At 34.0% G+C, this 26,399-nt stretch overlaps 2 protein-coding genes across 4 annotated transcripts in view; both read left to right on the forward strand.

The window, feature by feature from the left end:
• The first annotated feature begins 154 nt into the window (after positions 1–154).
• On the forward strand, positions 155–21,286 carry LOC111707293 (uncharacterized). The gene is made up of 18 exons (XM_023480374.1): positions 155–501; positions 1,235–1,282; positions 1,558–5,100; positions 5,155–5,266; positions 5,548–5,656; positions 6,594–6,728; positions 7,434–7,489; positions 8,658–8,703; positions 9,226–9,276; positions 10,162–10,236; positions 13,419–13,663; positions 14,602–16,092; positions 16,430–16,549; positions 18,011–18,125; positions 18,765–18,802; positions 19,539–19,732; positions 19,817–20,353; positions 21,081–21,286. Exons 1-18 carry the CDS (start codon positions 215–217, stop codon positions 21,142–21,144), a joined length of 7,266 nt encoding a protein of 2,421 aa, XP_023336142.1. The 5' UTR covers positions 155–214; the 3' UTR covers positions 21,145–21,286.
• A 2,527-nt stretch (positions 21,287–23,813) lies between these two features.
• The window catches only part of LOC111707305 (uncharacterized), a 9,036-nt gene continuing 6,450 nt past the window's right edge, over positions 23,814–26,399 (forward strand). For 2 of the 3 annotated variants that reach the window (XM_023480386.1, XM_023480388.1), the window contains exons 1-3: positions 23,814–23,919; positions 24,805–24,934; positions 25,742–25,835. In XM_023480386.1, coding sequence (XP_023336154.1) covers positions 24,821–24,934; positions 25,742–25,835 — 208 coding nt within the window. In that variant the 5' untranslated portion in view covers positions 23,814–23,919; positions 24,805–24,820. Of the gene's footprint in view, positions 23,920–24,402; positions 24,514–24,804; positions 24,935–25,741; positions 25,836–26,399 lie in introns of those variants that run through there. The other variant, XM_023480387.1, reaches the window with a different exon arrangement.

Consider the following 26,399-nt stretch of genomic DNA (forward strand, 5'->3'; position numbering starts at 1 on the left):
TGCTTGAAGAAAGGGATGGGGAGAGGAATGCTCAAATATTTTAATGGTTTTTGCTCATATTACATATATTTGGTGAAATTTGATATTTTTTTCCAAAAACATAGGGTCTGATGATGTCGGCCCGGCGTCTAAGACTAGGTTTCAGACTCTAAGATTCTACCCGGGTATTAGATTATTTTGTGTCCAGGATGAATGTCTGAGATACTAAAACAAGATGAGGTTGATTAGTTTTGTGAGTTTACTCCTGCTAACTGCAGTCTCTACGGAGGAAGAACCTGGACCAAAGAAGGAAGGAATAAAGCTGGGGAAGGTCAAACCTCCAGTTGCGAAGACTCCCAAGACTGTCATTGAAGATGTTGATGAGGAAGGTCTGCAACAGGCTCTGGATGAGCATGAGCATGTTGCAGTGCTATTCTACAGCTCCCTGGATAGGTTGACTAAGAAGTATATATTGGAAATGGAACAGATGGACTCAGAGTCTCTCGATATTGAAATTGTCAGGTTGGACATTTATTTTAAATAATCTTCAGAACATTCTCTATTAGATAAAATCCAATAGGTCTGTTCGATCTAGCGAAAACTTTAATCGAATCTAAATTTACATCGATATGAAAGAATCTTTATTCAATTGAATCTCGTTAAACTTTGTGTATCTCTTAAATTTAGAATTTGTCGAGAGAATTATAAAAAAACTCATACAACTTTGAAAAATCCTCATAAAACGTTGATAAAATCTCTTAAGACTGTTAGCGAACCTGAAAAATATCTTGTTATCTATTAACACTTTAACAGAATCATAAAACTTAAGACAGCATCTCATTAAACTTTGATAATCGCATAAAGCTTTGATAGGATCTCATAAACCTTTTAGAGAATCTCATAATTCTTTGATAAAACCTATAAAACTTTGATAGAATCAACTAACTTCTAAAGAATCTCTTAAAACTTTGATAGAATCTCATACAACTTGGATAAAACTTATAGAACGTTGATAAAACCTCATAATACATTGATATTGCTAATAAAATGCAAAAATCAAGGACAGAATAATAGGAATAGTTAAAAAGATTATATCTAGGTATGAAAAAAGAATTATTATTAATTATATATTATTTTTAAAGAAAAACTTTTCCACAGAGATTTAGGGATACATATATTAAATATACACTTTATGCAGCTAGGATCAGAAATATGAACAAGATTAAAAGTAGTTGGTAAACCAAGTTTATTTCAGGATGAACGATAACAAGGTTGCAGAAGATTTCGGAGTAGATACTGACAGGAAAACAATTCTAAAATTATTCTAACAAACCTAAATAAAATCTTCAAATTTCACACAGTGGGACTCAAAATATTAATCATTAATTGTCCTTGTATTTTATGTTGTTATAAAGCAACATTTTTACCAGGAGCATAAAAACCAACTTTTTATGTAAAATAGGTCTGTAAAATTTCTGTGTTAATTGGACTATTCAAAATCAAGACAGTCGTCTTCCTATTCTCATAGTTTTATGTGTCCCACTGTAGAAACTTTTGAAAATAATTGTTAAATCTTAGTTTGCCGAAACTAATATTTCTGCAAGATGGAATTCCTGAAGAATACGATGGTGATATGAAGAACTCTGGCGATGTTCTTGAATGGTTGACCGAAGAAGTTAATGCTGATGAGATCGAAGTTATTGGTTTACAGATGCTCAAGAAGATTACAGACACTGGAAACTCTATAATCGTAATCTTCAGCGCTGCAGAAAATCATGGAGTTGATGGGATACATGATATCCATGCACTTTGTAAGAACCTTGATGTTCCTGTAGTGCAGATTATCGGAGGGGATGGACCCAGAAGTTTGGGGTTGGACAATCTTCCAGGACTTGTATATTATGAGAACAGGGTCCCGGCTATATTTGAATCTGATCTTGATGAAACTGATCTAGTTCTTGATTGGATTATGGAGCAGAGGACTGCTGACACCATTGAGGAGGTGACTGAAGAGATATTGCAAACTATTGTAGATAATACGGAATATGTAGCAGTGGTGTTTACAGGACCATGTGATGAAGCTGCAAGGAATACTGAGTGTGAAGAGATCCTGGAAGAGCTGGAAACTATTGATGATGAAGTTGATGAATTTGGGATTGTCTTTGTCACCACAGAGGACATCAAATACGCAGGATCAGAGCTTAAAATCAGATCATTTCCTGCACTTGGACTCTTCAGAAATGGCCTTTTTCTCTTGTATGAAGGCAGCCTTCATGATGCTAATGCAGCATTTTCTTGGATGCTAGACGAAGATACTCTAGAAATACCTGGAGTTATAGAAGAGGTTGGGGAGAAGATGCTCTCTAGAATTCTCTCAGATGAGAAAGATGTCCTCTGTTTTTTCTATGAAGATGAAGACACAAAATCTCTGTCTGGAATAATGAAGGTTCTTGAAACTATTGATGATGAACTGGATGCTAAAGATATAGAGTTTGTAAAATGCTCTGATGAAGATATTGAAAAAGAGTATGCATTAGACAAACTTCCAACCTTAGTGTACTTTGAAAACAAGATTCCGATTGAATATGATGGAAATCTCAACGATGGCGAGGACATACTTTCCTGGATTCTTGAAGAGCTTGAGAATCAATCCATCAGAACTGTTGATGAAGATACTTTGGAAAAACTCATTGATACATCTGACGATATTGTTGCAATTTTCTATGATGGAAAGAAAAAGAAACAGAAAAAGTTCATTGACCAAATAGACACAGTTGATGATGATGCTGAAAAGTTGGAGATTTTTATGGTTAAGCTTGACGACCCAGCCATAGCCAAGCACTACGGCTTGTATGCTCTACCAGCTGTGATTCACTTTGAAGATGGAATCCCTAGTATATATGAGGGTGCTCAGTCTCCGAGAGCAATTCTGAACTGGCTGGAGGAACAGAAGACTTCAAGCAGTATTGAGGAGGTAAACGCAGTTCTACTTGACCGGTTGATCAAGGAGGAAGAGTATGTTGCAGTCATCTTCTTGTCAGAATGTGTTGAGGAGCAGAAGGAGGCCTGCGATGAGCTGATAGAGAATCTGGAAGAGATTGATAATGAGCTGGATAAGATTGACATTCTTCTAGTTAAAATTGACGAGCCACAATATGCCAAGGTTCATAAAATAAAAACATTCCCAACAATTGGACTCTTCAGAAATGGAGATCTTGTAACCTATGATGGTAAAGTTGATAATTCAATGGCAGTTTTAAGATGGTTGACTGATTTGGATAATCTGAAAATTGAGGGTAAGATTGAGGAGGTTGGAATACCTCTTTTAGAAATGATGATTGAAAAAGAAAAGGATGTCTTTGCTTTCCTCTATGAGGAAGGTGACAGAAGAGCAAGTAAAATTATTAATGAACTTGAAGGAATTGATGATAATCTTGAAAATGATAAAGTCATCCTGGTCAAATGCTCTGATGAAGGGGTTGATGATAACTTTGGCATTGGATACCTCCCACGATTGGTCTATTTTGAAAATGGTATTCCTGAGATGTTCCCTGGCGCTGAAGTCAATGAGGCAGAAGTACTGAACTGGATATCTATGGAGATCAACACCAACAAGATCAAACTTGTCAGTAGAGCTGTTTCTGAGATGTTGATCAAAAAAAGAGAACATGTGGGACTTTTCTTTATTAATGATGAAGATGTTGATGGTCATGATATTATCAAAGAGCTTGAGAAAGACATGTATACTATCGAAGAGGAAGAACTAACAATTATTCTAATTGATGATCCTGAATATGCTGAAGAATTGGGATTAAACCTACCTTCTCTTATTCACTTTACAAATGAAATTCCCAATGTATACAGAGGAAACCTGGATAGCAAACCTGAAGTTATGAAGTGGTTAATAGACAAGAAGGAAGAATCTGTTATTGAAGTAGTAACCAGGCAAATCCTGGAGGAGCTAATTGAAGAGGAGGAGTACCTTATTGTTCTTTATACTGGCTCATGTGAAGGAGAAGAGGGAAAGTGTGAGGAAATCCTTGATTATCTGGAAAATGTTGATGATGATATGGACCAACGTGGAATTGCATTCGTTCAGACTGAAGACCAAGACTTTCCACTGCTAAAGCATCAGCTATCAGAACTTCCAGCAATAGTGCTCTTTAGGAATGGTGATCCTTTGATATTTTCTGGAAATATTGAAGATGATGATGAGGTCATTGCTTGGCTTAATGATGGAGGAAACCTAAAAATAACTGGTGTTATGGAAGAGGTGAATGAGCTTCTTCTGGCGTATCTCTATGAAAACGAGGAAGATCTCATTGTTTTCTTTTATGAAGAAGGAGACAGAGATGCTGATGAAATCATTGAGGGATTTGAAAAGATAGATGATGACCTGGAAAAGAAAGGATTTGCCATGGTTAAGACATCAGATGAAGGGATAGAACTAAACTATGGAATTATTGGTCTCCCCAAAATTGTTTATTTCCAGAATGGAATACCAATCATTTGTGAGATCGATCTAGAGGATGAAACCCAAATCTTGACATGGGTGGCAAAACAAGCATCAACCAATAGTATTCATCAGGTCTCAGATGTGGTTTTGGATGGTTTAATAAACAAGTTTGATCACATCTCTGTTCTCTTCTTCTCCCAGAAGAACATGTCGGTTGTCAACACCTTGAAGTCCATTGCAGATGACTGTGCTGAAAGTGATATTGCAATAGTGCGGATTGATGATAAGGAGGAGGCTGGAAAATATGGACTGAAAACTATCCCTTCACTCATGTTTTTCAATTTCAAGGTTCCCTCCATATACACTGGAGATCTATCAGACAGTGGAGATGTGTTTGACTGGATCTCTAAGAATCAAGCTTCCTCCGTAGTAGAAGAGGTCACTGATGAGATCCTTCAGGAACTGATTGAGGATCATGAATATGTTGCTGTATTCTTCCGGGGATCATGTGATGATGAGAATGATGACTGTGACGGTGTTTTAGCTAACTTAGAGACTGTTGACGATGAACTTGATGAGATTGGAATTTTACTTGTTACAACTGAAGATAAGGAAGTTTCAAGAGAAAATGGACTCATTGAGCTCCCTGCTCTAGGCATTTTTAGGTATGTCTAAAAAAAGTAGTCAAATTTAGCTTTTATGAATTAATATTTGTCTAGAAATGGTATGTTCCTTCAATACGAAGGTGATGTCCAAGCTGCAACTGAAAAACAGCTCAAGGATTGGTTGACTTGTGAGAATACACTCAAGATTATTGGAATTATTGATGAGGTAAAAATTAGGAAAATCTGCACAATTCTTGATTAGATTTTTGCCATTTTCTTCCTTGTTCTGCTGTTCACTTTATTACAACACTGTTTTTCTTAAGAGCTATTGATTTGTAAAACAGAGGTTTAAATCCTTAAATGCAATAAAGTGTGCTTTTTAAAACCTTGGGTGTCAAATAACGACATAAATTATGAACGTCTTTTTTATGTTGAGATAAGGGTGAGATGCAGACTTTTTAGTTTCAGTTAGATTTTTATAAAAATCACTTGAAAATTATTCTGAAGGTGAACCTGAAAATGCTGAACAATATCCTTGAAGAGGAAGACGACTGTTTTGTATTTTTCTATGCGGAAAACGATCCTGATGCGCACTCTGTCCTGGCAGAGCTCGAAGGTAGATTTTGGCGGCAAATTTAAAAATGATTTTGTGCAATTTCATATTAATCTATTTTTTAATTATTAATCGATATTAATTGCAATCATTGATGTGCCTTCAGTCTACTGGCTATATTTAGCTTCAGGGGCAAATTTGGCAAAGTATAAGAAGTGCAAATATATTTAAATTATCTCCAACACTAAAGGGAAATTGTGAAGGAATAGGATTTTTCTTCATTTAAATTTGATGATTTAGAATTATTCATAATAAATATTTATTCTTCTTTTTATTTCGTCTTAATTTTCTTAATCATGAGGTTCATCTGAAAAAAAACAATATTTACGAAATTATCATATATACATACATTTGTTAAGGATAATCTATATTCAATATATATTTTGAAATAAACTATTATCTTTTTATTATTTTTAGAAATTTACTTACATCAGTTGGACAAATTCTATCTTTTTATTCTTTCCTTATATCCTTTCTGTATTCATTTTTTTTACTTACACGAATGTCATCTATTAAGAAAGAAATCAAAGTACGTTTACATCAGCGTCCATGGTTGGTTTAAGCCTTATTGAAGCTATACTCAGGATCCAGGCATACATACGTTCGTGCGCGTAGCAATTGGAAATGTACATATTATATATAGTAAAATGGGAATAGATCAAATGCCTAATTTCAAAACAGAAATGTTGTAACGTACGTTTTTGTTTTTCCATTGTTTAGGATAAATAAATTGCAAAGTTTAATAAAAAAAACAGTGTGAAATCTTGAAAGTTTTAAATTAATGCGAAAACGAACCAAAAAACGAACATTTTTTGCTCGACTTTGACAGAATACTGTTGAAAACGACCCAAAAAGCTTAGCAACTAGCTACATATATATATATATAAGATATTCCAGATATTGAGAAACAACTCTACATATATAAAATATATTATTCCAGATATTGATGAGAAGCTGGATAAACGAGATCTCCACCTTGTGAAGATCTCAGACAAAGGAGCAGGGGAGGAGTTCGGTCTCCTCGATATTCCTTGCCTGGTATATTTCGAGAACGGAGTACCGGAGCTATTCGAAGGTTCGAATTAAAATTAAAGGAAGTGTTCGCGAAAAATAAAGAGTATATTGGAAACTGGCGTTTATAAGGACATCATTGAAGTTCGATCCTCTTAGTATCTGTTTCATTTTTCGCAATAACTCCCTTTAAAGTAAATGTTTTTTTATTAACAATGATTCAAAACTTTTGTCTGTATTCACAACAAGATCTATGGGCATTTATAGAAAAGAAAAAAAAGTTTACATTTGCCAGAAACCATATGTTTGAGGAAAAAAATTAAATAAATGTTGTGCAGTCAATTATGAAGTCTCGTCTTTTGTGGGTATGTATGAGTAGTACGATGAATCAAGACATAAAGAGACTGTATGCGTAATTTCAAGTGACCTTCATGCAAAGATGACAGTGGCCGATTTGCAACTTTAGCCTGAAAAGTGTTGTCTGATCAAGTATGAATAGAAATCCATGTTTTTGTTTTTATAAAGTTTAGTAGTAAAAGCTACTTGCGCATTTCTATTTCTTTCCTAAAAGAAAAAATGGAGAAATTATCAGAATTTAACACTTTTCGAGTCAGAAAAACGACGTTAAATCCACATTTTTGATTAAATTGAGATTTCAAGGATACAATTGTGAATCGGACATTGCCATCTTTGCATGTTGGGTCACTTGAAGTCACGCTTACAGTCCTATTAACGTAATTAGCTCGAGATAAAAAAGAATTTTATTCAGGAGATTTGAGAAATGATAATCAGGTCATGAAATGGATTCTTGATGAACTAAAACAGGTAAATATTTTATCAATTATACTGTACATTTTATCAATTATACTGTACATTTTACCAATTATACTGTACATTTTATCAATTATACTGTACATATTATATTGTATATTTTATCAATTATACTGTACATTTATCAATTATACTGTTACATTTTATCAATTATATTGTACATTTTATCAATTATACTGTACATTTTATCAATTATATTGTACATTTTATCAATTAAGTTGTACATTTTATCAATCAAGTTGTACATTTATCAATTACATTGTACATCTAACTTTTTAATCCCAATCAAAGCTGAAGGTGTAAACTTTGATTGTTTGATCTTGCAAAATTCAAAGTTTGATATATCCAAGGTCTACAAAATTAGGTTACAAAGATAAAAGGATTAGAAAAATAGAGTTTTTAGCAAAATCATTTAGTTTCATTGAAGTGAATATGAGTGAATATCTTGACATCGACAAAAATTTTTGATGAAAAGTATTTTTAATATCTAAAAACATTGACCTTTTTGCACCAATCCGTCTAGTCAATACAATTCCTCGAAATCATTCATGCAGGGCGCAGAGCTGGGTTTTATATAAATATTTATGACATATTTTATGATAAAAACACGGAAAATTCCTTCAAAAATATTACTCTTCAAAGTACATATATTTAAATTCAATAATTAAAAGTTCAAACAGGGATAGATGTAGAATTAGAAGTTGATCTTCTGAAAACATTTTTGGTCCATTCTGAGGTTAATATTTTAAAAGGAGTGTGCACGTAATTTCAAGTGAACCCTCAATATTGTATATGCAGCACAAATCCACAACTCATTTTTAGAAAGAAAACACATGGGAAAATTTTTAATTATCATATGGAAAAACTAGGATATCTAGGATGCTAAAAAGATCACTTCTTAATATAGGTTCGAAATTTCGAAAACCCCTCGGACCTTACTAACTCATTATTATTTTTTGTAGTCCTAGATATGTACATTTTATAACTATAAATCACTTGTTTCTGATAAAAAATTTTAGAAGTAAATTGCGAAATTCTTATAGATTTTTGCGTGAGATTTTCCGACGTTTAGATCCGGCCCTTCGCGCTCCCCCCCCCCCTCACTTCTAATAGTTGCGCCCAAAAGCATCCTTGCTCCGAACCTCATCATCAGTTTTTTTAGGAGGAGATAAAACACGTGACTGTTGCTATGCTGGATAAACTGATAGGGACCAACATAAATCAGAAAATACATTCTTTTCATCAGTTTTGAATTTTATCTTTAAAGAATCGGAAGATTTGGAAAATAGAAATTATTTTTAAAAGTTTGGGTTGAGAAACCTAAACAATAACAATAATAACAAGCTGATGAGCCCTGCCCTGCCTTGGAAAAAAAATATTTGAAAAAAAAAATACTTTTTAAAAACTAAAAAAAATTTTTTTTGGATTTTTTCAGCCTAAGACACCCCCCGGCTACTAATGAGTGTCCACAAAAAATTTCAGCCCAATTAGTCCAGCCGTTTGGCCGGCTATACGCAACATATATATATATATATATATATACGAATGTTTTGTTTATTATATAGAATAATCGATAATAATACTTTTTATTATTTCTATTCGATATTGCTATAAAACGTGTTTAAAATTGCAAAATGCCAAAAGGAAGACAGACAATTTTTCGCGAACACTCCGTTTAAAAAGTAATAATATTTTTTAACAGTAATCTTGATTTTGATGTTGGTTTACAGAAAGAAATCACAATCTTGCCGCAGTTTTCCTGGATGAAACTACAGATCAAGGTGAGATATCCAATCTAACCTAACCTAACCTAACCTACTCCGTTCTTGAGATATCCAACCTAACCTAACCCACTCCAGGTGCAGTGTATCATTGGATCCGTTCTTGAGATATCCAACCTAACCAAACCCACTCCAGGTATCATTGTATCATTGGATCCGTTCTTGAGATATCCAACCTAACCTAAGCCTACTTCTATAGTGTAGGGTATCATTAGGTCCGTTCTTAATGTTTGGTATTCAGGTGGTTCCATTTAAATCTACGAGTCTAGCTTAGTCCATGCTTGTCTACAAGTATGCTGTTTTACAGTGAAATCCATAAAATTGTGGAAATTGAAGTTATAATTTTAGATAACCCAATAAACATATAATACAGCAGTTGATCAGAACAAATACATTTAATTCCCTAATTTGGTTGATTTTAAAGGAATTGAGTCTTTGCCACAAACTCAGCTTTTATTCAGAGTAAACAATTTGTACTTTAAAGACGAAAAAAAAAAATTTAGAACATTAGAATTTAGAATTGCCTAACTTTTAAGATTTTTAAGGGGCGTTTTGAAGCTGAAACTTGCCTCAAACTCTAGCTTCCTAACCTTCTTTGCAACCTGATTATTAAAAATTTTATTATTGAAAATTTTAAAGCTAAAATTAGTCTGGAATAAATGTATACTTTGATAGTTCTCAGTCTCGCCGCTTCAAACTTTTGCTGGATCTAGATTTAAATGCTTGGTTATTCAAAACCAGCCAAAGAGTAGAATTGTTAGAAAAAACCTTCCGAATAAGTAATTTTCTGCCAAAGCTAAATTCCTCCCTTTCATTTTTTAAGAAAAGTTACAAAATTCAATAAAAATTTTTAAAAGATGTTGAGAATATTTTGACAATGTTTAGTGGGTTTAGTAGATCGAGGCCTGGATGTTATTAAGGTTTCCATGTTAACCAACGTTAACCCAAGAATATATTCAAGTAGGATAAAAAGAGACATTTTTTGAAGAAAATTTGATTCATTTGATTCACTCTTAAAACAATCAAATTATTATTTTATTTAAAAAATCTCAATTAATATTTTCTTTAAATGAATCAATTGTTTTTAAAAAATTGTCTCGTTAACCCCTTTGGATGATGTGCTACAAGCACCCCCCCCCCCCTCCCTCCCTCGCTGCTTACATGCTTTAGCTTACAGGCTTATGGCTTAATTAAAGCATATGCCATACAGTGGTCATGACATCTTTTATATTATAAATAAAAATAAAATTATGCTTCAAACGAAAATATTATTAATAATTCATTGAAAAATACGAACACTCGCTTTAGTTTGAAGGTAATTTAGAATTTGATTAACTGTTGGTCGAGTAGGGTGGAAATTATAAAAATGTCCTTGCTTTGCCTGAAAACTAGACTAGTCAACCTACTCAAATTAGAATTTTTAAAACGAAGCTTTAAACATTCCTGTGGTTCTTCCAAGTTCTCTAACCAAAAGTTGAGGAATTGAGTCTTTGCCACAAACTCTGATTTTCTAATCACTATATCTTTGAAACCAAATGTTGTAGACCCTAGATATTTCAAACTATGAATTCTGTTAGATAAAATATTCTGAGCTTGAAATATCAAAGGTTTACAACATCAGGTTTCAACGATATAGGGGTTTGAATATTTGAGTTTGTGGCAAAAACTCAATTTCTTAGTCAAGTGCTCAAAAAGTTAGATATAATCAGACATATGAATATACTTAATATGTAGATATATACTAGCTTTGAAACCCAGCTTTGCCTGTAAATTGAATTTTTCTCATAAAAGCCCGCAATCTCAACTTGGAATTTTTCAAGTCAAGTAAAGAACGCTTCCGTGGTTCAACCGAGTTTCCTAATCAATATTTGAAGAAAATCGGTCAAATGGGTTCATAAGTTCTGATCGTACTAACAAACGGTTTGTGTTTAGTATTATTCTTTTTAAAAAAAAGTTAAGTTTAAAAACTGAAATATAAGTACAAAGTTGAGAAGGAAAATTTTTATGGGAAAGATTTAGTTTCAAAGCTGGATTTCCTTTAGCTTGTATATACATATATAAGAACATTTCCATATTAATTCCGGGTCCCCCAATCAAAATTTGAGGAAAATTGAACAAGGGTGTTCATAAGTTATGATCGGACAAACACCCAACCAGAGATTAGTTCTTTATGTATATAGAAATATGAATATCATGGTTCAAGGACGATGTTCTACAGAAAATCCAAACAATATTAAATATTTATTAAAGTCTACAAACTTTGCAGTCGGCCTTGCATTCTCTATATAGTCTTCGGAAATAGAATGTCGGGAAACTAGAATATTGTGTAAAAACCTATCGGTTTAAAATGATTATTTTAGTTTTGCAACCTCAACTTTATTGGCGCTTGGCGCATCTTTATTTCAATGCAAGGTGCAGAAATTAAACATATATAACTTTTCTAATTTTCAAATTGAACTCTTCAATTCATGCCCCCCTCTCAAATAACTTTTTATGGATTTGAAATTGCATAAAAAAATGTCTAACTTAAATCTACAAATCATTCATTTAAAAGAATTTCATGTCTGACTCATAACTGTACTTTATACTTTAACACTTTATCTGAATAAAAATGAGGAAGATGTCGTTGTTTTTCTACGTGTAGACTTCTGACAATGTCCTTCATTGTTTCTGCTTTATAAATACACAGTTCACAGTTAAAGAAAAACGACATTTTAAATTTTCAGCTGGAGAAATTTAAATATGTTATTCAACTATGATTACTAAAAAATGCGTTTTAAGTCTCTTTTCATTACAACTAATCATAGCAACTTTTCATAACAACTTTTCATAGCAACTTTTCATAACAACTTTTCATAACAACTTTTCAACTTTTCATAACAACTTTTCATAACAACTTTTCATAACAACTTTTCATAACAACTTTTCATAACAACTTTTCCTTCTTTGATTACGAAAGCAAGAGCTAAAACATGTTTACAATCCTCCAATTTTAGAAATAAGGAACACAGCATTAGCGACGTACATGAGAAAAGACGACTGATGATTTCGTTTTATGCAATTTCGAAAATATTATATTATTATTATTATTATTATATTGTAGGTTAATGATCATATTTTATGATATTTACCAATGTCTGCTGGATTATTAATCACAAAGTAGAAATTGCAAACTTGCAAACTTTACAGCTATACGAGTATAATAAGTATAACAAGGGATGTTTACAGCTATACGAGTATAATAAGTATAACAAGGGATGTTAACGTTGTCATTTATTTTAAAAACGATCATTTCGTTATGAAAGTTCGTTTAAAATGATCATTCTGAAAAACGATCGTTTTTATAAAACTCGTCGTTTCGTTAACGATCGTTAACGACGGCCCTTCGTTTAACGATCGTTAACATAATTGTCAATAAAAGTTTGTTTTTCAAAAACTATCGTTTTTTCAAGAGCGATCATTTTAAAAAAGTATAAAAACGGTCGCAAATCGTTTTTATAAAAAAGATCGTTTCCAGAAACGATCGTTATTTGTTTTCTAAAAGTTCAAAACGGTTGAAAACCGAAACAAATAGCTATCGTTTAACAATCGTTCTCAAAAACGATTAACAACCTTAAACCTAAACCATGTCGAGACATGGGTTTTCATTTTATATCCGGCTTAATCGGAAACGTAACATATTTCCTATAAACGTTATACGTCCGTCATCTTTGCTTAGTATTTATATTTTCGCTTTAAACTGATAATTTATCCTGTTTTTCAAAGTTGAGACACACACATTGGAAAACAATATGTTTTTATGCAATTTATTTAAATTAACTTATCACATTTTCTAAAATTATTACACATTTTTTTAACCAAGAACCTTAAATTGTTGCTAAAAAAGCTTTACGTCTTTTAGCTGAGAAATCTACTTTGTTAATGAAATGTCCTGAATATGAAAATTCCAATCTTTAAAATCTTCTATCTATGAAATGTCCTATCTATAAATTTTTCTTCTATGAAATGGTTTGTCTATTATATGTCCTATCTGCAAAGTGTCCTATATATGATTTTGTTATCATATGAAATGTCTATCTATAAGATTTCTTTCAGTGAAATGTTCTAACACCTAAAACCCCTAACCTCAAGATATTATTTAGACGAATTGTTGCTGGAGGAGCTGGAGAGGATCGATGGCGAGTGCAGCAAATACGACATCGACTTTGTCTCCGTGGAGGATAACGAGAAGGCTGAGGAGTACGGGATCAACGTCCTCCCAGCCCTCATGTACTTCGAGAACAAGATCCCCTCGATGTATGACGGGGACTTGATGCAGGAAGAACTGGTTCTTGAATGGTTGATTGAACAGAAGACGACAGATACTATTGAGCAAGTTACAGACAAGGTTGGTGATTTCTTATTATATGTGCCGTGGACCCCCAGCCCCCTTCCTGAAAAAGGACAACCTCCCTCTAAATTAACCTAGCCTATCATGGGACCGAACTTAATGAATTTGAGCTAAGACGGTGAACTACCTACTGCCGGTTCAAATTTGAACAAACAATTCAAAGTTAAAGATCAAGGAAGGATTTGAATCGGTGATTCAAATTTAAATTGGCGGTAGCCAGTTCAAATTCAAAAAGTTCTGTCCCTGGGATAGCATAAATAAGATTGTTCTCTTTAAGAAAAAAAAATATCCAAAAATCCTATGCACTGAACACTCTCCAAATTCTCAAATATTCTATGTTCTATAACTTTTCAACCTTCCATTGTTATTCCATTGCTATTCCATTGCTATTCCGTTGCTATTTCATTGTTATTCCATTGCTATTCAATTGCTATTCCATTGCTATTCCATTGCTATTCCATTACTATTCCATTGATATTCCATTGCTATTCCATTGCTATTCCATTGCTATTCCATTGATATTCCATTGCTATTCCATTGCTATTCTATTACTATTCCATTGATATTCCATTGCTATTCCATTGCTATTCCATTGCTATTCCATTGCTATTCCATTGCTATTCCATTGCTATTCCATTGCTATTCCATTGCTATTCCATTGGTATTCCATTGCTATTCTATTACTATTCCATTGCTATTCCATTGCTATTTCATTGCTATTCCATTGCTATTCCATTGCTATTCCATTGCTATTCCATTGCTATTCCATTGCTATTCCACTGCTATTCCATTGCTATTTCATGTGCTATTTTAAACTTGATTTAATGTCGCAGAAATCACAGTTTGAAAAATCTAAGGTCCAATATATCAAGTTGCAAAGATTACGAGGATTAGAAAATTAGAGTTTGAAGCGAGTTCTCAGTTTCTGTGTTTAGATACTAGAAAGGCTGATCGACGAAGAAGAATACATTTCTGTAATTTTCACTGGTAAATGTGAACCTGGAGACGTTTGCTACGAGATGCTGGAGAACCTGGAGAACATTGACACTAACCTGCAGGAATACGGCATCATGCTCGTCTCCACAGAGGACAAAAACCTAGCCAGGGAGTACGATATTAAGTTCTTCCCGTCCCTTGGGCTGTTTAGGAACGGAGATTTTGTCAAGTTCCGTGGGGATATCCTGGATGAGTTTGAAGTACTTGAATGGATGACAGCACGGGAAACCCTCGAGATTCCTGGAAAGATTGAATCTGTTAATGAGGAAATGCTCTCAGCGCTCCTGGAAGAGGAAACGGATCTGATAGTATTCATGTACAGAGACGGACACAGGCTGGACGAGGCCATCCTCTACACCATGGACGACCTGGACAAGTGGCTAAACGAAAAGGATATTAAGATGGTTTCTATCTCCTCAAAGGGAATTGAGAAAGATTACGGATTGTACGGAATGCCCCTGCTGGTCCACTTCAAGAGTAATATACCCAAGGTGTTCAAGGGAGATCTCGGAGATGAAAAAGAGTTTATGACCTTTGTCGAGGAGAGCATTGACATGGTCGAGATTGAAGACGTAAACGGGGACGTGTTGGACAGTCTTGTATCCAGGTTATCCAACCTAGCCGCAGTATTCTATGATGCTGAGGATACAGAGGATATGGATGTGATCGCTATTCTGGAGACTATTGATGATGATTGTGATAACTACGGAATTCCTCTGGTTAAACTTGATGATGTTGTCAAGGCTAAAGATGAGTTCGGATTGGATTCTCTACCTGCCCTGCTCTACTGGAAGGACGAGGTTCCGAGTATGTTTGTCGGAGATATCGGAAACGCGGAGGAAGTTCTGGGTTGGTTGGAGGATAGAAAATCTGGAGACAACATAGAACTTGTTACAGAAGAGATACTTGAGGATATGGTGGATAAATTTGAATATGTTGTGGCGTACTTTCAACCCTACTGCAAGGACGGAGATGAGACCTGTGAAACCAACAGAGACACTATCCTGGAGCAGCTTGAGAATATTGATGATAATATTGATGATCTGGGGATATTCATGGTGACCACCAAGGATGTCAAGTATGCCCGGAGACTAGGGATTACGAAGCTCCCGAGCATAGGATTGTTCCGGAACGGAGATTTCCAGGTTTTCACAGGAGATGTATCAAGCGAAGTATCAATCTTAAACTGGCTCTCCGACATAGAGACTCTAGAGATACCTGGAGTCATAGAAGAGGTCAACGGAGACATGCTCAACAACATCATCAACCTCGAGGACGATGTCCTTGTCTTCTTCTACGACGCAGAGGACAAAGACTCTGAGGATATTCTCCAGGAGCTGGAGACCATTGATGATAATCTGGAGGAGGAGGAGGTGGAGTTTGTTAAGTGCTCTGAACCTAATGTTCAGCGATATTATGGGTTAACTCAGGTATTTTATTTGAAAGATTCATGGACTTAATACAGTCATAACCAGCAAGCTGTTGAACAGGAAGACGACATAGCAATAGTTAGGCTTATTTGTTACAAAGCAAATCTTTTTAGTATTAGTATTTCTTATTAAGTAAAATAGGTCTATTTACACTGCACAATTGCTGTATATCATGTTCATTGGACTATTTAAAGACATAACTTAAGTTAACCATCGTCTTTTAGAAGTTTTGGAGAAACTAAACTCAATAACTTAATATTAAAAAATAAAAAACAATCCACAATTATTCGGAAATTATTGAATTGAAAAATTAAAAGTTTCCTATTCCTGGATACAGGTTCCTGCTCTAGTGTTCTTCGAGAACGGAGTACCCGAGGTGTATCCCGGAGATTTAAAGAACGATGATGAAACCTTGGCCTGGATCAGTGCTGAGCTTAGTAACCAGGATATTGAAGAGGTAGTTCAGTCACATTCTTAATCATTACTTGTTTTTCTTCAACAGAAAATTATACATGGAAATAGAAATTAAATTGTTAGTGGATTCTTTATATTTTTTGCTGTTGTTATTGTTGTTGTTGTACGTTTATAGATATTCTTATTATTGTTGTTGTTATTGTAGCTGTGCGTTCGTATTCAAAGGAAAGTGAGCTCAGACTTGTTCTTATTGTTTTCAATATTGTTGTTGTTTTGTTGTTATTTTTGGTGGTCTTATTGTTATTATTGTTCCTATTATTGTGATTCTTGTTGTTATAAATGTTATTATTGTTGTTGTTATATTTAATATTATTTTGTTGTTGTTGTTGACATTGTTGACATTTTTATTGGTATTATTGTTGTAATATTATTAGTGTTATTATTGTTGTGGTTACTATTTCTAGCTATTGTTGTTCTTGTTATTATAGTTATTATAGTTATTGCTGTAATCGTTATTATTGTTCAAGTTTTTTTAGATCTAAATATTTATTTTGTAGCAGAGATTAAGATATTACAATTGTATTACAAGTTTACAACTTTCATAAATGGAAAAACTACATTATTTATTTTCTATATAAATGATTCATATGATAGACACAGATTAGACTTTGAATGCCAGTGCAATATTTCGCAGCTGACTCCCTCGTCATCCATTACCATCTTTAGTCCACAGGTTAAGCTTGATATCCAGTCCTAGATCCACTCCTTCCCTATATAACTCCAAGAGTTTTTGTGTAATTATCATTGTTTATGTTTTAAACTCCCCGCCATAGCAACAGCTAGCTGGGTCAGCTGGTATCAGGCTAGGAGAGAGAGAGTCACAGAGATGTGTTGTTGCTAGCAGGGTTAGGGGGAGACTGAGAAAGTTAGTATATATGTTAATATCATTTTTATTATTGTTATTGTTACTAAAATTATTTTGTTGTTGTTATTGTTATTACAGTTGTTATTGTTGTTATTATTGTTTTTATCATTATTATTCTTATTGCAGTTATTGTTGTTGTTCTTAAAATTATTCTTCTTACTGTAATTATTTTTATTGTTGCTATTACTATTACAGTTGTTGTTGATGTTGTTAAAGTTATTGTTGTTACTATAGATTAATAACAACACAGATAGAACACCAGATGTCGTCTGTCAAGATTTAGTTTTTTTTTCACAATTACCATGAGGCAGAAGCCAGAAGGAGTTACGCGCATGCTGCGTTGAATTACAAAACAAAGAGAGAGCCTCTTCTACGTCGCATGCGCGTAACTCGTTTGGGCCTCTGCCTCAGGGTTATTGTTATTGTTATTGTTTCAGGGTTTTTCGTTCACAAATAAATCTTGAAAATACGACATCTTGTGTTATATCTGTGTTGTTATTAATCTATGGTTCTTATCATTATTATTTGTATCATTATGTATTGTAATTATCATCATTGTAATTATTGTTTTCATTATAGGTAGGTCCGTCAGTGCTTGAGTACTTGAAGGAGAGCTCCGACTTCCTGGCTGTCCTGTACTACACCAAGGGTGGGAAGAGGGACAGCAGTATTCTCGCCAAGATGGAGAATATCGGTAAAAATTAAATTTGCCAAATTTTGTACTTTTTCATATTTTTTATGTCTTTTTTTAGAAAAAAAATCAATAATTTAATAATTTGTATTTAACTTTTTTTGATAATTTTTTTTACTTTTAATGTGCAAAAAATGTAAATTTTTGAAGCCCTCTCTCAGATCAAAGACAGTTTATTGATGGGCAATTTAGAATAAACTTTTTAAAATTCTCCAAAACATTTAAATCTCAAATCCATGTTACGATGGTCGTCTTTTTTAACTTTCTTTTTTAACTATAAAAAGTTGGTCAGGATTCTGAAAGTTGTAATTATTTTATCCCTAATTATTTTTTTATACCAAAATCCAAAAACTGTTTTCTGAAAAGCATGTTTTGAATCGTACTGATTCATAACTAGTTGAAGGGCCCAGCGTTGCCCGTGGAAAAAAAATTAGCCCAATCGGTCCAGCCGTTTGGCCGGCTATACACAACATATACATATATATGAATGTCTTGTTTTATTATATAGATTAGCAATTTAGGACAAAAGTTTGAATTCTCAAAAATGTTTAAATTTTGATTAGGTCCATTAAAGTTTTACTGAATGTAACGATGACTCATGCAAAAATTTTGGAACAAATATTATTAAAGTTTATATTTTAGATGACGATTGTAAGCTACACGATATAAATTTTGTAAAGGTAAACATTTTACTTTTTATTTTAAAAACTAAAAGCTAATTTACCTATTTTTCCCTAAACTGCGGTACGAAAGTTTTTTAACTGTCCTTTGAGACAATTAAATGTTATAACATCCCGCACTGAGAAGTTTACATGAAAAAAATTTGCGGTACTTTCATCTCCCAAGACGATAAAAAGTCTACGACAACTTTTTAGAAAAATTATTGTCTTTTCTTACACGAGAACTCTTGGTATAACAGTAAAGTAAAATTCCCTGAACTTCCCTGTAAAGTAGCTGTTCATCATTATTATTTGAATTTTTTCTTCTGCTTTTTATACATAATGAATCTTTTAGGAAACTGTCCTCTTATTTGTGGATAAATAGATTACCCACTAGTGACGAGACCATTTACTATTAGAGAAGTTGTTTTAGAAGGATCTTGTAATAGCAAAACTTGATTGTACTCATGAAAAAACAATATGGGTGTTCTTTTGGTTATCTGTCGAATTCAAATCTTAGCTTTTTGGGTTTTTTAAAAAAGAAAATAAAAAGAAAACAATTTTGAAGTTACGTCAAATATAAAATATGTTTTGAAAACAGGGAAAGCGCAGGAAAATCCTGACGAAATCCTTTTATCCTGCTTATTTGAGGCTGATTCCCACTTGCACATTTTTCCAAATATACATTTTTCCAATGTTAATTTGTCTGAAAGAGAAAGACCTCTGATTCTATTAATATGAAGGTTACGTTTTATAGGTTGGAGATGAGAAGGAGACTGCCAAGCTAGGAATGGAGGACAGTCCTGTCCTCGTCTATTACGAGGACGGAATTCCAAACCTGTACCCGGACAGTCTCGCTGACGAGGCCGGTGTCCTGGCCTGGCTCATCAAGCAGAGGAACATCCCTCCCCCTCCCAATCTCCCATATTATTTTTTATTAATAAAATCATAGTAAAATATTTAATTCTCCGCCAAAGATTTTAACGGTTTTTATGAATGTCGTCTTTCCTAAAAATTCATTTTTAATTATTGCTATTTTTCTAGTGGACTCTGTGCAGATGACGATGAGGACGAGTGCGATTTAATCCGGGAAAAATTGGAGAAGATTGATCATATCCTGGACGATCATGGGATCGTGTTTGTAGCAACCCTGGAGCTGGAGGTAGCCAGGGAGAACAAGATTAAAAGGTTTCCTGCCTTGGGACTCTTCAAGAACGGAGAATTTGTCAAGTTTGACGGAGATCTAACCCAGGAGATTAGTGTGCTCCGTTGGTTGACCTCCTACGAGACTTTGGACATACCGGAGAGGATCGAGGAGGTCAACGAGGTCATGTTGGCGAAGAGGGTCAAGGTCGCCGACAGCATGTTTGTTTTCTTCTACGAGGACGAGGATATATTTGCTCAGAGGTTGCTCAAGGGACTGGAGGAGCTTGATGATGGGTTGGATAAGAAGGGTGTTGTGTTTCTCAAGATCTCAGATGTTGGGATAGACAAGGATTACTCCTTGGAGACTCTTCCAGCATTGGTTCACTTTAGCTCCGGGTTCCCTTCAGTATTCCAGGGAGATATCAGGTTAGTTTAGGGTTCATTCTAGCTTCAGATACTCTTCAGTATTCAATGAAGACATTAGGTTAGTTTAGGTTTCATTCTAGCTCCAGATACCCTTCAGTATTCCAGTTATTTACTGTTTAAAAAGACGAAACGAACAAAGTAGCCTGGAAAACAAGAATTATTAGTCTTTAGTGTTTAGTCTGTACCTTTCTGTGTAGACTGTGTATAATCCTGTAGAATATGAGTGTATACAATATATATTGGTTGGTTTCAGATTCACTTTTGTCTAAAGTAACCTTATGCATACAAAAGGAATACAAACATTAAACCGATACAAGCATACAATTATACAAGAAAGGATACACGGATACAAGAATAGAAGGGTACAAGGAGACAAGGATACTAGAATACAAGAATACAAGGATACAAGGATTCAAGGATACAAGGATACAAGGATACAAGTATACTAGTATACAAGTATATATGGATACAAGGATACAAGGATACAAGGATACAAGAATACAAGGATACAAGGATACAAGGATACAAGGATACAAGGATACAAGGATAAAAGGATACAAGGATACAAGGATGCAAGGATACAAGGATTCAAGGATACAAGGATACAAGGATACAAGGATACACGGATACATGTATACAAGGATAAGAATACAAGGATACAAGAATATAAAGATATTCGAAAGGATACAAAAGAAAAAAGTTGTAGATAAAATATTTATTTATTTAGGAATGAGAAATCTGTGAAAAAGTGGTTAGATCGTCAGTGTACTGCAGCTGAGAAATCGATGTAAACACCCAATTTAAAACTGCTATTCAATCAGTGATATTCAATCAGTGATATTCAACCTATATTGAGTCTACCCTCTTTACTTGAAAATTATCCTTGTGTGATATAAATATTTTTGTACTCAAATAAACAAGTATTTATAATTAGTTCCTTTTTAGTCATTTTAGTTCACAGGGACACCAGGGACTCCAGGGACTCGTGGGACTCCAAGGACTCCAGGGACTCCAGGAACTCGTGAGAATCCAGAAACTCCAGGGACTCCAGAAACTCCAGGGACTCTACGGACTCCAGAAACTCCAGGGACTAGTGGGAATCCTGGAACTCCCGGGACTCCTGGAACTACCGGGACTCCAAGGTCTCCAGGGACTCCAGGGACTCCAAGGATTCCAGGGACTCCAAGGATTCCGGGGACTCCAGGGACTTCAAGGGCTCCAAGGACTCCAGGGAATTCAGGGAATCCAGGGACTCCAAGGACTCCAGGGACTCCAGGGACTGTAAACGACATTTTAAGTGTCACTCCATAAAAGAAGGATCACTTCAAAGATATATTTACAGGGTGTCCCACGAAACATGAAAATTGGTAAATAGTTTTCTTCATCCTTAATTTATTAAGCTATTTTATACCAAACAGAATGATAAAGAATATTATATGGCAGTCATATTATAGTAACATTTTATTTTAAAGTAATCAAATTTGAATAAAAGATTTTTTTTAGCGAAATAAACTACGATAAGTCTTTAATATGTAATACAGTATCTGCAGGTAGACGACATTCAAAACTATTCACCAACTGTCATGTGACACTCTGTATAATATCAAAACTATTCACCAACTGTCATGTGACACCCTGTATAATATCAAAACTATTCACCAACTGTCATGTAACACCCTGTATAATATCAAAAATGTACATCTTAAAGTCCTCTTTTATGTGTATTTAAGTTTCATGAACAAAATTATTAAAAAATAAAAACCTCGTCCTTGAAAGAAAAACCTATTTTCTTTCATGTTAAGGGTTTCATACAGGGTGTCCCAAGACACATACAAGTAGAAAGATGACTTGAAGGTCGTCTTTAATCTATGATATAATTTGCGGCATCCATTCGTCAACCCATTATTATTTGCATGCTTCTTGAAACAATAATAACAAAATTTCCCTAGTCCTGACATTTCCAAAACGTGGTCGGCCTTTTTGTACTGTCCAAATTACCTGAGAATTTTGTTCAGATTTTGTTCAGATTTTAATTGTTCGTTGTTCTAGAACAGACGTTTCGTTTTTTTCATCGTTAACAAAACGATCAAGGTCGTTTTTCCTAAAAGTTAAATCCCTAGAATAAATCCCAGACTAAATCCTAGATTAAATCCTAGATTAAATCCTAGACTAAATCCTAGATAAAATCCTAGGCTAAATCCTAGACTAAATCCTAGATTAAATCCTAAACTAAATCCTAGATTAAATCCTAGACTAAATCCTAGACTTAATCCCTAGACTAAATCCTAGAATAAATCCTAGATTAAATCCTACATTAAACCCTAGACTAAATTCTAGACTTAATCACTAGACTAAATCCTAGACTAAATTCTAGATCAAATCCTAGACTAAATCCTAGACTAAATTCCTAGACTAAATCCTAGATTAAATCCTAGACTAAATCCTAGACTTAATCCCTAGACTAAATCCTAGACTAAATCCTAGATTAAATCCTAGATCAAATCCTAGACCAAATCCTAGACTAAATCCCAGACTAAATCCTAGACTAAATCCCAGACTAAATCCTAGACTAAATCCTAGACTAAATCCTAGACTTAATTCCTAGACTAAATCCTAGACTAAATCCCAGACTAAATCCTAGACTAAATCCCAGACTAAATCCTAGACTAAATCCTAGACTAAATCCTAGACTTAAATCCTAGACTAAATCCTAGATTAAATCCTAGACTAAATCCTAGACTAAATCCTAGACCAAATCCAATCCTAGACCAAATCCTAAACTTAAGTTATGATTTTGAACAGGGGCGTACGAGGGGGAGCCCCCATATATAAAATACTTTAAAATATCACTTTTGCCCTTAACTAAAAAAGTTTCATTAAAAAAAAACTTTAATCAATACTGCCTTCAGTGTAAATATAGATTTGATGTCATTATTTATAATTATACAATATGTATTGTTTCTTTGAAAATATGATACTTTTAAGAAACGTTTCCATCTCTATTTTTCACCCATTGAAGCTTACGCCACAGTATTAAGAGGAAGTGTCTTAGAAAATGCATATGATCGAATAGTTTACATAGTTAAAAAAGATATCAATATTTTTTCAAAAAAGGGGTTTTTAAGGGGGGGCACAACATTTTTTTTTCGCGCTGACGTATGCAAAAAGTGCCACAAATCTATTAACACATTTCCCCCCAGCACTGCAGACATAAAAACTACCAAATTACTTGTGTAAACTTCCATGGGGATGAAATTATCTGCCCCCCCCCCCTCTCCCCTGACAATAAATGAGCCGCCCCAGGAATGAATGAACATTCCCTAAAAAACACTATACAACTATTATTAACAAGTTTATTGCTGTTCCTCATTATTTACTACCCGCTGCTCGGCCCTTTTCTTGTATTTCATGCTACTGTTTCATTTGTACATGTTTTTCTATGTACGCTGGTACAGTACACTGTACAATCAAATGTGCGTACGCTTGTACAGTAGTTTAGTTAAGCTTACTCTTCAAACAGAAAGCATGAAGATTTTTTAAACTTAAATTAATTTCTGTAAATTAAGGTTAGTTAATGTTTTAAAAAGGGATTTTTAATATATTGGAATAATTATCATCGAAGATAATGTTCTAAATCTGTTTTTAAAATTTTTTCCAGGGAGGGGGCGTCACTCGTTTTCCCCCTTAAGCCGCCTCCTTTTCACGCTCTTAAAAAAACCTTTTAAGCTATGTTTTTTTGAAACCTTATTTTCTTGTTTTTCTCTCAAATTTTTGTTCCTCTAGTTAACTTTTATGTTGATCTAAACATTTAGTAAAATTAATTTATAATTCACGATCTTTATATATATTCTACAATATGTGTTCGTTGTGCAGTTTGAAATAATTTTGAATAATAATTTTTGATGGTTTGGTAGTGGTGTTAGGGGGGGGGAAGACACTCACCCCCCCCTTCCTTCCAATCCACAGTGCGCCAGTTCCCCCTCCACTTATTCAGAACTACGCACTCTACAGTTTTAAGTTGCTGCGTATCTTAAGCAAGCTAGAACGGTCAGCTTCATAAACAGTATTGACTGGGTTAACTGTTAATCAGTCTTGAAAACAATTTGGTATACGCGGTGTGCGCTCTGCGTAGTAAAACTTTCAATCTGACGTACGCATAGGTGAAAGACTTTATTTAAGTTTATATTTAGACCTTAATAAATATTATACCATGGTTTATTTTTACCTCGAGTGAATAAAATATCTAGGTTTATTTATACCTTGAGTAAATATTATATCTAGGTTTATTTATACCTGGAGTAAATNCCTAGATTTATTTAGACGGTGATATTATACCTAGGTTTATTTGGACATGGAGTAAATATTATACCTTGGTTTATTTAGACCTGGAGTAAATAGTTTATCTAGGTTTATTTAGATATTGAGTGAACATAATATCAAGGTTTATTTAGACCTGGAGCAAAGATAATGGGTTTATCCCAGCCAGTGAAGGAACTCTTCCTAGTTCTTAATTCCTCCAGTCCTCGTCAAGATCTAGGGAATATTTCAACTGTAGAAACCATTAGAAGTCAACAATATCAGGTATGTACAGAGTACAATACGGTACATTAATATTGTCTTATTCAGAGCCCCCTTCCCCTGCTAAATCTCTGCATACTTGACATAATTTACTGCAGTAAGAACCAGAAAAATAGTAAAACTGGTTTTGACTCATGTTATGACTTTAATTCGTCCAATGAACATGAGAGACATTAATTGTGTAACGTAAACAGACACATTTTACTTTATGTTTTGTAACTATATCAATTACACATATGTTTTACTTTAATGTCGTCATCCTATTCCAAAGTTTGTTTGTTCTAACTGTAGTATAATAATATTCATCTATTTTATTCAACTGTGACGTATTTTTGACAACTTTCTTATTGCTTACATTAAAACTACCTATTTTAATAAGTCACATCACTGCAGTAAAAATCAAACAGGAGCGTACTCAGGAATTTGTCCAGGGGGGTGCTAAAATTAGTTCTTCCTTTCTAGGGGGCTCAGCACTCATTGGGGCACAAAAACCCCTGGAAACCATAGATTTCACTAATCCAGGGGGGCACTGAGCCCCGAAAGTCCCCCCTGAGTACTCCTATAAAATTAAACAACCTACCCTCTATCTCCACAGTTGTATCACTACTGCATTAATTTATGAAAATAAGAGCAATATTTTTTTCAAAATAATTTATTTCTGTAGATTTTTTCAAAATAGTTTATTTCTGTAGATTTTTTCAAAATAGTTTATTTCTGTAGATTTTTTTCCAAATAGTTTATTTCTGTAGATTTTTTTCAAAACAATTTATTTCTGTAGATTTTTTCGGTTAGCTACTTTTATTTGTTTAGACTACTGGTTCAGATCTTGGTATTCTTGGTTCGGATATTACCGAGCTAGTGGTCTCATGTGTAGGGAAAACTATAGCTTTGTTGTACTGCGTAGGTGAGTACATACTTATTATTGTACATTAGCTGATATTACCAAGCTAGTGGCTTCATGTGTAGGGAAAACTATAGCTTTGTTGTACTGCGTAGGTGAGTACATACACATTATTGTACATTAGCTGATATTACCGAGCTAGTGGCTTCATGTGTAGGGAAAACTATAGCTTTGTTGTACTGCGTAGGTGAGTACATACACATTATTGTCAATAGCTGATATTACCGCTAGTGGTTTCATGTGTAGGGAAAACTATAGCTTTGTTGTACTGCGTAGGTGAGTACATACACATTATTGTACAAAAGCTGATATTACCGCTAGTGTTTCATGTGTAAGGAAAACTATAGCTTTGTTGTACTGCGTAGGTGAGTACATACTAGAGATGTCAACGTTTTGATTTTTCTTGATTTTAGCTTTCGTTACGATAGTGTTCATCAAAAGTATTAACGTTTGAAACGTTACGTTGCACATTTTGAAATTTTATGGTATAGAGTAACGTTACGTAATGAATTTTCTGCACTTGAATACCTTATACAACGTTAAGCTTTAGTAAATGTTATTGAAAAA

Source organism: Eurytemora carolleeae, unplaced genomic scaffold (assembly GCF_000591075.1).
Source record: "Eurytemora carolleeae unplaced genomic scaffold, Eaff_2.0 scaffold517, whole genome shotgun sequence".
Lineage (NCBI taxonomy): Eukaryota > Metazoa > Arthropoda > Copepoda > Calanoida > Temoridae > Eurytemora > Eurytemora carolleeae.